Source organism: Aedes aegypti, chromosome 3 (assembly GCF_002204515.2).
Source record: "Aedes aegypti strain LVP_AGWG chromosome 3, AaegL5.0 Primary Assembly, whole genome shotgun sequence".
Taxonomy (NCBI): Eukaryota; Metazoa; Arthropoda; class Insecta; order Diptera; family Culicidae; genus Aedes; species Aedes aegypti.
Window position 1 is genome coordinate 6544455 of NC_035109.1, and position 16202 is coordinate 6560656.

Genomic DNA, 16202 nt, shown 5'->3' on the forward strand with positions numbered 1-16202 from the left:
ATGAAAAATTGCTGGAAAAAACTTTAAACTCAATTTTCTCAAAACTAGGTCTTGTCATTTACACCACTTTGCTGCTTACCTTCTCAAGTGTACAAGTGCAAGCTTCCTAGTTCTAATCAGATGGAGTGTGAAAATTAATTGCTTAACAGTTTAAGGTAGAATTGAATAAAACAACAGGTGTCTGTGATGCAACTAGTTAATGAGTATTTTTTTAATTGTAATTAATGTTTATACAACGGAAAATAAACTGTTATTTACTGTTTAACGGGTTGTTATTAAACGGCCATGGACCTACTGTCGAATTTATTCTTATGCACCTTTTTTGGCTGATGAATTTTCAAACGGAAGAACAAAAATCTTCTCAACAGTTTTCTTTTCAAATCATGGCATGGTATCAAATGTGCAGCTGGAATATGTATGAGTTGCGATTCAATAGTATCAAATACGTTTTCGTTATTCAAATTTTCCAACTCACTTCTGAATACTATTTCTAATTTCAAGAAATAAATAAAGGTTTCTTCATTCACGTAAACTAATGCTTGACCTGTGAAATCTTTAGTAATTGTCAGTTTACTGTAGTCGGAAATATATGGCTCAGTCGCTAAGCATTTTTCAATGCACTGATGACATACCGCACCATGCTTTGCCACTTTATGAACTATCATACCAGCTAAGTGATAAACTACGTTCTTCTCTGAAGCGTTCATTCTACCTAATGCTGCCTGCTTTCCTAATTTAGTTAGCTCGTTGATAACAGGTTTCGACTTCTGCATCTGAACAGATTTGTTTTCTTTGAGTTGTTTCACATTTGTTGTAAAATCTATGAGCCAATCCCTCTCATCTGCATCGTATGAAGATCCAGGAACCTCTGTCAAATATTGCGAAACTGTTACAGACTTCAAGAAACCTTTGAACTGCAATGCAGTGGGCTTTTTCTGCCGGATCCTAATCTGAGAAAACAGATTTTCGACACAATCTTGTGTGAAACGTGATGTCAGAAGAAAACTATATCCCTTAACATTCAAAAACAAATCCTGCAACCTTAACAAAGAGTTGGTAGCAAGGATTATTGCTGCCTGCCACGGTTTCCAGTGCCGCTTATCACCAACTTCCAAAGCGAAAATCATGTTTTTGAAAAATTCGAGGAACTGCAACGTCTCTTGATAAACGAGGTAGTTTGCTGTGAAGTAGAGAATATGATATAATTGTTTTAGGATATGTTATAGCATTTCGAGTGTAACTGTTTTATAGGATTTTAATAAAGTAGGGAAAAACACTAGTTTTCGACCGTTGCTAATTTTCGCATTAAAAAAAATCGTATTAATGGGTCGAAAATAAGTGCTCTTCCCCTATATTAATAATTCAATAATATATTCTATCACAGACAAACAGACTAAGCATGCACACTCAATGCTCAAACCATTGTATTTGGCCAACGGACAACTAAGTGGCGGAAGTGAACAAATATTAAACGCAGGGCTGGTAGCTACTGAGTTAACAGGACTTTAGAGATTTCAAGCTTTAAAAAAGAAACTAAACAGGAAACAAATAATTACCATAAAAATCTCTGGTGGAATTCTTAAGGATAATAGTGGCTTAAGAGACCATTTGGATCGAAACAGAGACTTTTCGTTAACAATGTGAACTTGCGTCGAAATTGAGACCAAATCTTTAAAAAGAGACCTGCTACCAGCCCTGCAAACGTGAACAAAAACTGTAAGCGGTCGCATGTGGAATGACTATCTACCTATAATTTGATTCAACCGTTAAAATATGGTATGTACAAGCACTAGAGTGTGACTTATGTTTGTCTATGGTTCTGCTATATTATAATTTTGTAAAGGAATAAGTTATAAGGTCACAATTTATACTTACATTTGCTCAAAGCCATTTGCCTCGATCTGTTTTTGGAAACCTGAAACCATTTAGACAGGGTTTCGATGAAATATGCCGTTGGTAGAACATCAGGCCGGTTCGTAGCATGGCTGTAGAATCGAAGAGCGGCCGATACATTCCGGTTCACAAATTTTTCCGAATTGATAACCTTCATCGCATCAAAATTATTTCTTTTTTTTTTTCAAATTCAACGTCTTCTGGCTTTAGGTTATGGGCAACTTTTAACATATTGTCTTGTTCGTATTTCACAAGATCTGTGAGGTGTTGAACATTAACTTCGCCGGAACGGAACCCGTTAGTTTGCACCACGTCTTGTGGAAGCCATAGTACCTTGTTTTTTAACCAGCCTTGCACAGTTGATTTAAAAACGTGTACCACGTCTGGAATGATTTCCAGTTTTCTCGTCGAATCTGTTGGATGTACAACAGGGGCACTATTCAAAACATCATTTTTGTGGAATTTCAAATTCAATTTGTTCCAGAGTTTCTTGTTATTTGGCCCGCAGTCTGATGTTAGAAAGTGAACCCTGCAACCAAACGATTCCACTTCCTGGATAATTTTGAACGCAATATCCTTTAAATCGTTTTCAGGAATACTGCTTCCCGTGAAATGGTACCCTACGGTTTGTTTCCAGCGGCCCCTGATTCCTACACTGAAATAAATCAGTAAGGCTATTTTATCGGAAATTTCATATAGTATTAATCTGTCGATCGACATGTTTGTTTCAAGTTGTATCCCATACGCTCCATATGCTAAACAGGTTGAGTGTAACTGCAACCTTATGTATTTTACAAAGATTCGTATACGAAGAATTTATATGCAAGTCAAATGTACAGTATAGGAAGAGATACAAGGATTGCATATAACCTTCACTATATTGTCCAGGTTGCACATCACATATGCGCGAGTGTCATGTAGGTAGTACCATTTTCATGTCAAAGCGGTAGAGCAAAAAGTGCTTAGTACGAATCCACACGTTTTCAGGACAGAATTTTGATTTTTTGGTAAGTATGCCAGTTTTCACAATGTTTTTCTCTCTAACAATATTTCTTTTCCATAGAATTTGTAATCCAACCGGAAATGACCAGATCCAAAGGTGACCGACACTGTTTTCAAACTAAATCGGTATCCGATTCTCAAAGATGTTCTATGTCGGCATTTCATTTCGTAAGTAAACAAATTTTAATTTTAGCTCTTGTAATCACATAATAATTTAAACAATTTTGTCGTAGAAACTGCAACCACAATGAAATTGACAAGATGCCAAGATGCGCTGGAGAAACTTTCAACTCTTAAGTTAAGGAGTGGCGGATCGATTTACTGCAACTAATTATATAGTTCTTAAATTTGTATGTACATTTAATCTGAAGCATGAAAATATGAGCAAATTGAAATTTAATAAGTTTAATAATTTCAAAAAAATATGGTCTGGGTATGTTCTTATCGTATTCATAGAATCCTAATTTAAATTACATGTGAAGCAAAATCAAACGAATTAGAACTTCATATAAAAAGAACTATTTTTGATTACTAATATTTATGACGAAAGCATATATATTCTCTATCCCACATCCACTAGTTGAAATTATATTCATCGCATATAATCATAACATGCTTAACCAAACAACATGTTATATGCATTGCATATAATTCTAAGTCGACGGTTTTCTTGTACGATAAGACCTATATGAAATTCCAATAGTGCAAGATTATATGCCTACCATATAACATCTACGATAAAGGTTGGCTCAGTGTACTAAGACAAACACTAGAGCATGACTTGCAAGACCCACTTGTCCAGGGAGGGTGATATCTCCATAGAATTTGCTGTCCGAAATGCAAAAACTTCTTGCCTCTTCGATGGACATCTCATCAAAAATTAGGCCGCAGTCAAGATCTTCGGGCAACATGGTGTTCACTTTGAGTTTGAGGAGCTCTAGTACGTCGTACAGAATACCTGGCTTGAATTCCAAGTCCTCTACTCTTCTTTGAAGTGTGCGCTCTGATGGGAGGGGATATTTAGTTCTCTGGTGCTCGTATCCTTTCGATCCGCAAACAAATTTTGTTTGCAGACTTTCAGTGACTGTTTTGTCACTCCACTGCTTTGGACGCTTTTTCTCGTACAACAGCATGTCCACTTGGTCGGAGTTAAATGTTCTGTTGAGTGCATTGAGAGCTAGATCTGGTGTCTTTTGTTGTTTTTGCATGACGTGCTCCTGTTGCTTCACTACGTTCTCAAGGTGATGACAACGTTTTTTCAAATCTCTCACTTCCTGGTTCAGGTTATCTACGTAGCTGAAAGTAATTTGATTTCATGTGTAAAAAATAGAAGCCTCAGTTTTGATAAATAGATACCCATCGTATTTCCTTTTTGTGCTTGCGCATACAGCTTTATGTTCATCATATGGGGAGCAAAAAACTGGAACCACATTTTGGGAGGATGCATTTGAATTCAGTGTTGTGCCAGATGTTTCGAGGGTAGAGTTCAAATCCGGTATATCATCGTTCTCGAGAGCGAAGTCGGCAATCTGCGGAACAAATTCGTACACTGGAATTGCCATTCGCCGCTTCATGATTTTCCCCTTGCTAGAAGCAAAGTAAACATCCTCCGGAGCGAAATGAAACTGTGGACAATTTTAATCGAGATATTAACTCATACTTCCCGAGCTGTAATTATTGGTTTGTACTTACACTACACACTCTGCTACATGCTGTGATTTCGAAATTATCTGAAACGCCACAGAACTTTTTCCAAACAGATTGTAGGTCCTCATCCCCAGGGAACCGGAAAAATCCGATGTTCTTGAACCCTGGTGTTGTTTTGTTTGTACAAAACTTCGCGAAACACTTCATTTTCGAATATATTTTTTCGATTCCTTAGATGAAAATTGCAGTCCACGACAAAGTAGTAAACATTTACAGTCAACAAAACAGAGCTAACAACTACACTGCGCAACGAAAGAACAACAAGCTTTCAATTTTGACAAGTCACTTTAGGGCTTCAACATAACCATTGATGCCAGATGGAATTTTTGTTGTTGCCAACCAAATTTGTTTTGACTGTGATCACAAGACGCCACTCTCCTATACAGTCACTCTAGCTAGAGTGACTGTATAGGAGAGTGGCGTCTTGTGATCACAGTCAAAACAAATTTGGTTGGCAACAACAAAAATTCCATCTGGCATCAATGGTTATGTTGAAGCCCTAAAGTGACTTGTCAAAATTGAAAGCTTGTTGTTCTTTCGTTGCGCAGTGTAGTTGTTAGCTCTGTTTTGTTGACTGTAAATGTTTACTACTTTGTCGTGGACTGCAATTTTCATCTAAGGAATCGAAAAAATATATTCGAAAATGAAGTGTTTCGCGAAGTTTTGTACAAACAAAACAACACCAGGGTTCAAGAACATCGGATTTTTCCGGTTCCCTGGGGATGAGGACCTACAATCTGTTTGGAAAAAGTTCTGTGGCGTTTCAGATAATTTCGAAATCACAGCATGTAGCAGAGTGTGTAGTGTAAGTACAAACCAATAATTACAGCTCGGGAAGTATGAGTTAATATCTCGATTAAAATTGTCCACAGTTTCATTTCGCTCCGGAGGATGTTTACTTTGCTTCTAGCAAGGGGAAAATCATGAAGCGGCGAATGGCAATTCCAGTGTACGAATTTGTTCCGCAGATTGCCGACTTCGCTCTCGAGAACGATGATATACCGGATTTGAACTCTACCCTCGAAACATCTGGCACAACACTGAATTCAAATGCATCCTCCCAAAATGTGGTTCCAGTTTTTTGCTCCCCATATGATGAACATAAAGCTGTATGCGCAAGCACAAAAAGGAAATACGATGGGTATCTATTTATCAAAACTGAGGCTTCTATTTTTTACACATGAAATCAAATTACTTTCAGCTACGTAGATAACCTGAACCAGGAAGTGAGAGATTTGAAAAAACGTTGTCATCACCTTGAGAACGTAGTGAAGCAACAGGAGCACGTCATGCAAAAACAACAAAAGACACCAGATCTAGCTCTCAATGCACTCAACAGAACATTTAACTCCGACCAAGTGGACATGCTGTTGTACGAGAAAAAGCGTCCAAAGCAGTGGAGTGACAAAACAGTCACTGAAAGTCTGCAAACAAAATTTGTTTGCGGATCGAAAGGATACGAGCACCAGAGAACTAAATATCCCCTCCCATCAGAGCGCACACTTCAAAGAAGAGTAGAGGACTTGGAATTCAAGCCAGGTATTCTGTACGACGTACTAGAGCTCCTCAAACTCAAAGTGAACACCATGTTGCCCGAAGATCTTGACTGCGGCCTAATTTTTGATGAGATGTCCATCGAAGAGGCAAGAAGTTTTTGCATTTCGGACAGCAAATTCTATGGAGATATCACCCTCCCTGGACAAGTGGGTCTTGCAAGTCATGCTCTAGTGTTTGTCTTAGTAGGAATCAGGGGCCGCTGGAAACAAACCGTAGGGTACCATTTCACGGGAAGCAGTATTCCTGAAAACGATTTAAAGGATATTGCGTTCAAAATTATCCAGGAAGTGGAATCGTTTGGTTGCAGGGTTCACTTTCTAACATCAGACTGCGGGCCAAATAACAAGAAACTCTGGAACAAATTGAATTTGAAATTCCACAAAAATGATGTTTTGAATAGTGCCCCTGTTGTACATCCAACAGATTCGACGAGAAAACTGGAAATCATTCCAGACGTGGTACACGTTTTTAAATCAACTGTGCAAGGCTGGTTAAAAAACAAGGTACTATGGCTTCCACAAGACGTGGTGCAAACTAACGGGTTCCGTTCCGGCGAAGTTAATGTTCAACACCTCACAGATCTTGTGAAATACGAACAAGACAATATGTTAAAAGTTGCCCATAACCTAAAGCCAGAAGACGTTGAATTTGAAAAAAAAAAGAAATAATTTTGATGCGATGAAGGTTATCAATTCGGAAAAATTTGTGAACCGGAATGTATCGGCCGCTCTTCGATTCTACAGCCATGCTACGAACCGGCCTGATGTTCTACCAACGGCATATTTCATCGAAACCCTGTCTAAATGGTTTCAGGTTTCCAAAAACAGATCGAGGCAAATGGCTTTGAGCAAATGTAAGTATAAATTGTGACCTTATAACTTATTCCTTTACAAAATTATAATATAGCAGAACCATAGACAAACATAAGTCACACTCTAGTGCTTGTACATACCATATTTTAACGGTTGAATCAAATTATAGGTAGATAGTCATTCCACATGCGACCGCTTACAGTTTTTGTTCACGTTTGCAGGGCTGGTAGCAGGTCTCTTTTTAAAGATTTGGTCTCAATTTCGACGCAAGTTCACATTGTTAACGAAAAGTCTCTGTTTCGATCCAAATGGTCTCTTAAGCCACTATTATCCTTAAGAATTCCACCAGAGATTTTTATGGTAATTATTTGTTTCCTGTTTAGTTTCTTTTTTAAAGCTTGAAATCTCTAAAGTCCTGTTAACTCAGTAGCTACCAGCCCTGCGTTTAATATTTGTTCACTTCCGCCACTTAGTTGTCCGTTGGCCAAATACAATGGTTTGAGCATTGAGTGTGCATGCTTAGTCTGTTTGTCTGTGATAGAATATATTATTGAATTATTAATATAGGGGAAGAGCACTTATTTTCGACCCATTAATACGATTTTTTTTAATGCGAAAATTAGCAACGGTCGAAAACTAGTGTTTTTCCCTACTTTATTAAAATCCTATAAAACAGTTACACTCGAAATGCTATAACATATCCTAAAACAATTATATCATATTCTCTACTTCACAGCAAACTACCTCGTTTATCAAGAGACGTTGCAGTTCCTCGAATTTTTCAAAAACATGATTTTCGCTTTGGAAGTTGGTGATAAGCGGCACTGGAAACCGTGGCAGGCAGCAATAATCCTTGCTACCAACTCTTTGTTAAGGTTGCAGGATTTGTTTTTGAATGTTAAGGGATATAGTTTTCTTCTGACATCACGTTTCACACAAGATTGTGTCGAAAATCTGTTTTCTCAGATTAGGATCCGGCAGAAAAAGCCCACTGCATTGCAGTTCAAAGGTTTCTTGAAGTCTGTAACAGTTTCGCAATATTTGACAGAGGTTCCTGGATCTTCATACGATGCAGATGAGAGGGATTGGCTCATAGATTTTGTTACGACCTGTTCCGGACTTTTAACGAGAAAATATAACCGAATTCAATCAACTTAGCAAATCATACGTTCTTTATTTCTCTACAGTCCGTTCGACAATCCTCTTCCTCCTTTTCAGTCCGTGTTACACTCTCAAAGTATTTTAATCAAAACACAACAATCTCTTCTTCTTCTGGGTTGCTACTTTACTGTCCGTCTATGCCTTCGAGATCCATTTCGTAGTCATCGTATCTCAGAGGGCGTCTGGTATGACGCGTTGGCCGTCCCAATGTTGATTGTGCGGTTGTCGGTTGTGTCGAAGGCGACTGAGTAGCTGTTCTTGGCGTAGCCCATGCTCCTTCCATTTCCTCGTCAAGGTCTGCTTCATCTTCCACTTCGTGACTGGTCATAACGGAATTACTTGGGACTCTTTTGATGTGTGATGAGTTACGACGATATTGAACTCCCTCTGGTGTCTCGACTATGATGCTGTTTCCTTCCTGTTTGATTACTCTAGCAGGCTCCGGTAGGAATGTAGGAGAAAGCTTATTCTGCTTTGCTAGGTTCTTCATTAAGACGAGATCTCCTTCCGTTAAAGTTGATTCACGTGCATTTTGCGCTCTGTCGTGTTGTTCCTTAGCTGATGTACGATATGCATGATCGCGATCTCGGATGGGCTCATCTTCGATGAAATGTTTGGTGGTAATTTGAGGAATCCAATCTTTAAACTTCCTGCCAAATGCAAGTTCAGCTGGTGATCGTCCTGTTGCTGGGTGTGGCGTTAAAGAGTACACGTAGTTGAACTCTTCGAGGTCGTTCTTCCAGTCCGATTTCTTGAGCGCAGCAATCCGTAGAATTTTCAAAATGCTTCTGTTTTGCCGCTCGACCTCACCGTTGGCCTGAGGCCAGTACGGGGTCGTATGTCTGAGCTGGATACCATATCGAAGACAAAACTCCTTCATTTCGCTACTGGAAAAGTTCGCCGCGTTGTCTGTCAGCAGCACATCCGGGAAGCCCAGCCGAATCAGTATGGGCTTCAGCTTTTTCAAAATGTCTGCGGTAGATGTTTGGCGCAACACTTCCACAAAACGGTACCGACTGTACAGGTCGATTACGACTAGCAAAGAGTCTCCAGACGGCAGCGGTCCCAAAATATCCATGCTTAAGCAGCTCCAAGGAGCCGGAGGAAGTTCACGAACTTTCAGTGGTTCTGGTGGTCCAGGCTGGCTCACTAGCTGGCAGTCCATACAGGAACGAACGAGCTTCTCTGCCTCCCTATCCATGGTCGGCCACCACACTTTGGATCGAAGACGTTGTTTAGTGCGCTCGATGCCTGGATGTCCAATGTGCGACAGCTTGAGTAAACCCTTACGGAGGGACGAAGGAATGACCAATCTTTCACCTCTCAGCACCAAATCGTTCACTACCAACACCTCATCTTTGAAGGGAATATATTTTCTGACTGCTTCCGTCCACTGTCCAGTCGATATTGCTGTCTTCACGGCGTTCAACTCGATGTCCTTCATTGTTGCCACGGTAACATCCTCCAGTGTCATTGCTTCCGGTTTGTTCACCTCGACGATCGCCATAAGCATGGACTCACCATACTCATCATACGTAGTACACTCCTTGAAGTCCGGCAACCGAGAAAGCGGGTCGGCGATGTTTGCTTTACCTGCGATGTGAATGATCTTGAAGCGGAACGACTGGAGTCGTAGTGCCCATCGTTCTATGCGCTTACATGGGCGTTGCTTGGGTCCGAACAAAACCTTCAACGGTTGATGATCGGTAACTAGGAGGAATTCCAAACCTCGGAGATACATTTCCAGTCTCTCGACGGACCACACAAGAGCGAGAGCCTCCTTCTCATTCTGCGCGTACGCCTGCTCGGTTTCCGAAAGGCCCTTGCTGATGTAGCAGATTACACGCTTGCGATCATTCCTCTCCTGGATGAGCACCGCCCCCAGTCCTGTAGGGCTAGCATCGGCGATGACGATGGTCTTATCCAGTGGTGAATAGTATCCTAGGTTCTTGGGGTTGGAGAGAACTTCCTTAATTCTGGCGAATGCGATTTTCTGTTCTTTGCCCCAGGAAAACCGAGAAGTTTTCTTTAACAGTTGCCGAAGAGGAGATGTTAGCGTGGCCAGGTTCGGAATGAACTTCCCAAGGTAATTAACTAACCCCAGGAAGCTGCGGAGTTCTTCTACAGTTTTCGGATCCCGAAATCTCCTGATCGTGTCGACTTTATCTTCTTTAGGGGAGATGCCTTCTCCTGACAGCCGATGGCCCATGAAATCCACTTCGGTTTTGCCGAATTCGCACTTCTGTTTGTTGATTGTTGCTCCACACGACTCAAGCCTGTCCAGTACCGCCTTTAAGATGACATCGTGCTCTTCCTTGCTTGCAGCGAACACTAACACGTCGTCGATGAACGGCTTCACACCTGGCAGTCCGGTTAGAATGCGCTCCATGATGCATTGAAATACCTCTGAAGCGCAATTCAGTCCGAACATTAATCGCTTGTAGCGATAGTATCCGTTGTGTGCCGCAAATGTGGTGATTACACGAGACTCCTGCTCCAACTCCACCTGATGGAAGGCTTTGTTCAGGTCAATTTTGGAGAACCACTTACAGTTGTTCAAGTGTGGAATGATGCTGTCGAATGTCGGCAACGGGTAGTGCTGTGGGATGATTGCTTTATTAGCATCCCGCATGTCGACACACAGCCTAACAGCGGATGCATCTCCGGCTTTGGGACGCACAACCAGCCTGGAAATCCATGGTGAATCCCTTGGTGCTTCCTCAATGACGTCCTGCTCCAATAGCCTCTGTATCTCCTTTTCTGTTTTCTCGCGCAAGGGAATCGGGATATGACATTGCGTCTGCTGCACTGGTTTTACCGTCGGATCTATCTGGATTTGTGCTAGTGCTCCGACAATTTTCCCAATTCGATCGTTTTCTCCGTTGTGTAAGGCCCACACCGCTGTGTTGATGTTCAGGATGCCAAGCGCTTTAGCCGTCTTCCGCCCCAGTAGGCAACAACTTCCTTCTTCAACCACGTAAATGTCCGCTTCGGTCGCACTCTTCTTCGTGGCCACGCTGGCTGAAAACATGCCTGCAACCCGGATCGGGTGCCCTCCATATGCTTTCAAGGGTTTCTTCACGTCAGCCGATTGGTAACTCACACGCACTTTTTGGTTCTTCAGGTAGTTCCAGGTTTGCCGGTTAATAACGTTCACCCCGGCGCCAGAGTCTACTACCCATTCAATTTTCACTCCCCCAACTGCACACACGACTTTTTCCCCACAGTCCGGACCGGTTGCAAACACGTACTGCACTTCTTCCTCTTCTTCTGATTCTTCACTAGCGTTGTCTGTGTCATCGGAGTCGTCCGAATCAGCAAGCCGCAAATCAGCAACTACTTGTCGCAGCTTTTTATCGTCTCGACTCTTCTTCTTCCGCGGATTCGTATTACAGCGCTTCTTGAAGTGCCCTACCAGTCCACAACGTTCGCACTTCCGATCCTTGGCTGGACAGCATTCGTCGTTGGCATAATGCCCAGCTCTGCCGCACCGATAACATTCTCCTTTCTGATTGGTCTTCGCTTTGCTGGAGTATCTTGATACTTTGTTCACCTCCACCGGCTTCGAGTTGAGCTTCAAATTCTTCCTGTGCTTGCCGATCGTTTCCAAGGAGCGGCCGGCTTCTAAGGTTTCTGCCAACGTCATCTGCGGCTTGGAGAGAATTTTCGCTCGAAGATCATCGGAGTTACCTTTCTCAAACAGTTGTTCCTTTATTTCGTCCTCCAGATGATCATCATATTCGCACAGGTTGCCCTGTTCTCTCAGCCTGAGCACAAACTTCTCAATTGACTCGTCGGCCGCTTGCTCCAAATTCCTGAACTTGTGTCGTTCGAGTGGTAGACACTTCATTGGCAGAAAGTACGCATCCAACAATTTTACTGCCTCTTCGTACACGTCGGAGCCGTTAGGTACAACTGGTTCTTCATCTCCTTGCAGGCCAAAATATATATCTTGCACCTGCGATCCTACGAAATGTAGGAGATACGATTTCTTCCGCGCAGCGATGTTGACATTGTTGACATCCAGAAAAATTTGGAATGCTCGCTTCCACTTTTTCCATCGCGCGGAGACAGTGGACGTGTCCCCCGGATCAAATGCCGGAAGATGGGACTGATTCATCGGATCGAACATTTTGTCCTATTTTTCTTCGAATTGAATCACTGTTCGTCGCGAACGCGGAACCGAATGTTTTCGTTTTTGTCCAACTTGGAGCACCGGATGCTCCCTTCTATTTCACGTCAAATCCGAACCTATTCGAGCAAAACTTTTAGCAAAATCACTTCCACGGATTCGTTCCGCCTCGTCGCCAAATGTTACGACCTGTTCCGGACTTTTAACGAGAAAATATAACCGAATTCAATCAACTTAGCAAATCATACGTTCTTTATTTCTCTACAGTCCGTTCGACAATCCTCTTCCTCCTTTTCAGTCCGTGTTACACTCTCAAAGTATTTTAATCAAAACACAACAGATTTTACAACAAATGTGAAACAACTCAAAGAAAACAAATCTGTTCAGATGCAGAAGTCGAAACCTGTTATCAACGAGCTAACTAAATTAGGAAAGCAGGCAGCATTAGGTAGAATGAACGCTTCAGAGAAGAACGTAGTTTATCACTTAGCTGGTATGATAGTTCATAAAGTGGCAAAGCATGGTGCGGTATGTCATCAGTGCATTGAAAAATGCTTAGCGACTGAGCCATATATTTCCGACTACAGTAAACTGACAATTACTAAAGATTTCACAGGTCAAGCATTAGTTTACGTGAATGAAGAAACCTTTATTTATTTCTTGAAATTAGAAATAGTATTCAGAAGTGAGTTGGAAAATTTGAATAACGAAAACGTATTTGATACTATTGAATCGCAACTCATACATATTCCAGCTGCACATTTGATACCATGCCATGATTTGAAAAGAAAACTGTTGAGAAGATTTTTGTTCTTCCGTTTGAAAATTCATCAGCCAAAAAAGGTGCATAAGAATAAATTCGACAGTAGGTCCATGGCCGTTTAATAACAACCCGTTAAACAGTAAATAACAGTTTATTTTCCGTTGTATAAACATTAATTACAATTAAAAAAATACTCATTAACTAGTTGCATCACAGACACCTGTTGTTTTATTCAATTCTACCTTAAACTGTTAAGCAATTAATTTTCACACTCCATCTGATTAGAACTAGGAAGCTTGCACTTGTACACTTGAGAAGGTAAGCAGCAAAGTGGTGTAAATGACAAGACCTAGTTTTGAGAAAATTGAGTTTAAAGTTTTTTCCAGCAATTTTTCATTCCATAGAAATTGTGCAAAAGCCCAAACAAGCCAATCTACGAATTATGTGTTTTTTTCTTTCTGTTAGACGTATAAATAAACTAAGAATACCGTTGGAAAGCTTGTAAATTATAGATTTTTGTCTCAACTCATAATTGACTAAAATGTCACTTACACCCCTTTGCGTTTTAGCCCCCACTTGCATTCAATGTTTCAAGAGTCATTATGCCTCATGATTGGTAAAAAATCAAATCTTTCCCTGGGAGATCTGGATGTCTGGGTCTAGAAGTGTGACCTGGATGTCACGATTTGACAGCCAGGATTACTGTGGACTGTTGTTTACTCTCAGCTAACTTATGCAACACATTGTAACTCATTTCATCTGCATGTACTTTTCCGGTTCAAAAAGCACTTGACTCTGCACCGTACCTGTGGAAATAATGTTTGAAAATTAGTATCATTATTAAACTCGCAGATTAGCACAAAACCTACTTGTTCACAGAATGATGATGATTTTTCCATAATTCTCTGGTTGCTGCTTGTTGAAGAATTTCCATTAATGTGTTAAGTCGACGTCCCAAAAATGTCCGAGATTAACGACGTGAAATTATCACGAAAGGGAAACACTTTGTTTACGTTTGCTTCAAACTGCATGCACTAAAACTTCCATTTGGGCTCGCCTTTCTTAATCACGAGTGGATGATTTGCACGAATGGCAGTGAGTTCTCTGATTTGCTGTCTTTGGGCATCCAAATAATGGCAATTGTAAATCCTGTGACTTCTAATCAAAGGAACTGGTTTAATGATTTCCTTGTTCCATACGGTGAAAATCATAACGGTATCCGAGGTCGCAGTAGTAGCTAAAGAATGTAGATTTTCATTACGTATGCTGCAGCAGGGTCGATTAATTATCCGTTCTCCTACGAAACACTGAAGATAATGATATACTAGTATGGTGTGCTCATCATAATTAAATTACTTACTCTGAATAATAAAAGAAATATGTTTTCACAAACAGCTGGTTTTGGGATACAACGAATCCAATACTTGTTTTTGCTTGTTCTTCTTTTGGTGGTTTTGACAGGTCGTTTGTTCGTTTGGAATGACACTGACAGATCAGCGCCGTTCCAATTTTGACATTGACTTCACTCTCCTATACAGTCACTCTAACTCTAGCTATAATAATTCTCACGATTCAGAAAGCTTTTAGTACTTTGCCAATTAATCATTTTAGTAAAATTCTGATGGAGTTCCTGATAACCCTGTCCTTTGGTTCAGAAAGGGGTATGGGCGCGTTCTGCCAACTCGGTCGAGGCAGATTTCTTGTGTGAACAAGTTACAACATGGACGTTCTAAAGTGCTAGAATGAAGTGTTGTGCTTGTGGGGAGCACTTGAAGATGGGATGGAAGGTCATTACTTCGCGTTCGTGCTTTACTCCTGCTCCTCCTAAGTTTAACTATCTAAATTAACAGTTGCAAATACAATAATCATTCTGAGCTCACTAACATGTCGTCGTGTTAATTTTATCATAATGATCTTTTATCTACATCCGTCGAACCATTCTGAATGGCCGTTGTGAGAATATCATCAAGAACTTCTCACATGCAATAAAGCTGAATTGTCCTACATTGAAACATTGAGGTTTTCGCTCTTTTGGATTCATTTTTTGTTGTTCGTCATCAGTATTGTTGAGATGTCTTGAATGCCGCACATGGCGTACAGTGATCATTACCATGGAGTTTCTCGTAAGCTGCATGGGGATTGCTATCATGGGAATCCAAAGAGCGAATTTTGTATGATTTCATTGTAGGCCAATACAGCAATAAAGCATGTAACAATCACTAACATTTCTTCTCTCTTTATCCTTGTTTTCATATCTAACCCGCCATTACAACGAGGAAAAATCCATCGGAGAGGAAAGACATGCAGCATATTGGCCGAGAAAAGATAAGTATCATGTTTTTATAAATATTCTTATTACTGATTGCAAGGTGAATCAGATTAATTAAATTCTTAACTAATAACAAACTTGTTCCACAGAGTTATGTACAAAACACCACCCAAAATCCCTCCTTTCCCATATCCTTAGGCAAAACACTTCACTACCGCTATATGTATGACTGATTCATGTTCTTTTGACCTTGCATCATTCATACGTGTATTGGAAGTCAAGAGTAGAAGCAAAACTTAAAGAACCTTCTGGTCAAAGATGTTGCGTTGCCTACTTCCCAAACTCCAAAATTCCCTCGGTGTATTATGGACGGTGTGAGTTTTCAAACTTATGCTGGAGACTTGGCCCCTGACCCCCTTGTACATCAATAAAATAAAATAAAATAAAAAAAAAAATTCTGATGGAGTTCCTGATATTATTGGTGGAATATATGTGGTTTTCACTGAAAAGTTTGGCAAACGACCACGGTTCACACATTTTTTTTAATTTTTGTGTGGACAAAATACCACAAGGGGGTGGAGGTTCTGAAAATCAAAAAAATATAAACACGTGGCTTCTGGACAGTCCCTATAATATTCTTAAACATGTACTGATCTTGAACAATTATTTGATGAAATATAAGTGGAGTTACGGAAAGAATATCTGGAATATATAGTGTCCTTAGAGAAATTTTTGAAGGAAGCTTCAGAAGAATTCCTGAAAAAAACTCATTGAGAATATCTGCAGGAATCATTGAAGGAATTTTCTGGAGAAACTGTGAAATTACCGGAGGAATCCATGGCGAATCCACTGGTGAAACTCTGGGAGATATCCGAGGGTTAATTCTCAGAGGAGTCTCCGGAGGTA

At 40.6% G+C, this 16202-nt stretch overlaps 3 protein-coding genes and 2 long non-coding RNA genes across 5 annotated transcripts; 2 read left to right on the plus strand and 3 right to left on the minus strand.

Annotated features, from left to right (window-relative positions):
- Window positions 1-22: 22 nt before the first annotated feature.
- Window positions 23-2019, minus strand: LOC110678689. Its single transcript, XM_021851905.1, has 2 exons — window positions 1876-2019; window positions 23-1180 (listed from the first exon to the last, which is right to left on the minus strand). The coding sequence occupies exons 1-2, from the start codon at window positions 1889-1891 to the stop codon at window positions 276-278; spliced, it is 921 nt and encodes a 306-aa protein (XP_021707597.1). The 5' UTR covers window positions 1892-2019; the 3' UTR covers window positions 23-275.
- Window positions 2020-2560: 541 nt separating this feature from the next.
- Window positions 2561-3413, plus strand: LOC110678690. Its single transcript, XR_002501845.1, has 3 exons — window positions 2561-2900; window positions 2957-3063; window positions 3129-3413. It is a non-coding gene; the product is annotated as an uncharacterized LOC110678690 (long non-coding RNA).
- Window positions 3414-3644: 231 nt separating this feature from the next.
- LOC5575069 lies at window positions 3645-4986 on the minus strand. The gene is made up of 3 exons (XM_021855280.1): window positions 4588-4986; window positions 4252-4482; window positions 3645-4191 (listed from the first exon to the last, which is right to left on the minus strand). The coding sequence occupies exons 1-3, from the start codon at window positions 4668-4670 to the stop codon at window positions 3645-3647; spliced, it is 861 nt and encodes a 286-aa protein (XP_021710972.1). The 5' UTR covers window positions 4671-4986.
- A 22-nt stretch (window positions 4987-5008) lies between these two features.
- LOC110679700 lies at window positions 5009-6923 on the plus strand. Its single transcript, XM_021855286.1, has 4 exons — window positions 5009-5407; window positions 5513-5743; window positions 5804-6716; window positions 6903-6923. Exons 1-4 carry the CDS (start codon window positions 5325-5327, stop codon window positions 6921-6923), a joined length of 1248 nt encoding a protein of 415 aa, XP_021710978.1. The 5' UTR covers window positions 5009-5324.
- Window positions 6924-13512: 6589 nt separating this feature from the next.
- Window positions 13513-14559, minus strand: LOC110678692. Its single transcript, XR_002501847.1, has 3 exons — window positions 14388-14559; window positions 13897-14334; window positions 13513-13833 (listed from the first exon to the last, which is right to left on the minus strand). It is a non-coding gene; the product is annotated as an uncharacterized LOC110678692 (long non-coding RNA).
- Window positions 14560-16202: the final 1643 nt, after the last annotated feature.

Bases quoted from the DNA above. Each gene is read 5' to 3' on its own strand.
- LOC110679700 (XM_021855286.1), top strand. From the start codon at position 5,325: ATGAGGACCTACAATCTGTTTGGAAAAAGTTCTGTGGCGTTTCAGATA. The intron at 5,744-5,803 runs GTATCTATTTAT...AATTACTTTCAG, and splicing joins ACAAAAAGGAAATACGATGG to CTACGTAGATAACCTGAACC. The intron at 6,717-6,902 runs GTTAATGTTCAA...TCGATTCTACAG, and splicing joins ACGGGTTCCGTTCCGGCGAA to CCATGCTACGAACCGGCCTG.
- LOC5575069 (XM_021855280.1), bottom strand. From the start codon at position 4,670: ATGAGGACCTACAATCTGTTTGGAAAAAGTTCTGTGGCGTTTCAGATA. The intron at 4,483-4,587 runs GTAAGTACAAAC...CTTTGCTTCTAG, and splicing joins CATGTAGCAGAGTGTGTAGT to CAAGGGGAAAATCATGAAGC. The intron at 4,192-4,251 runs GTATCTATTTAT...AATTACTTTCAG, and splicing joins ACAAAAAGGAAATACGATGG to CTACGTAGATAACCTGAACC.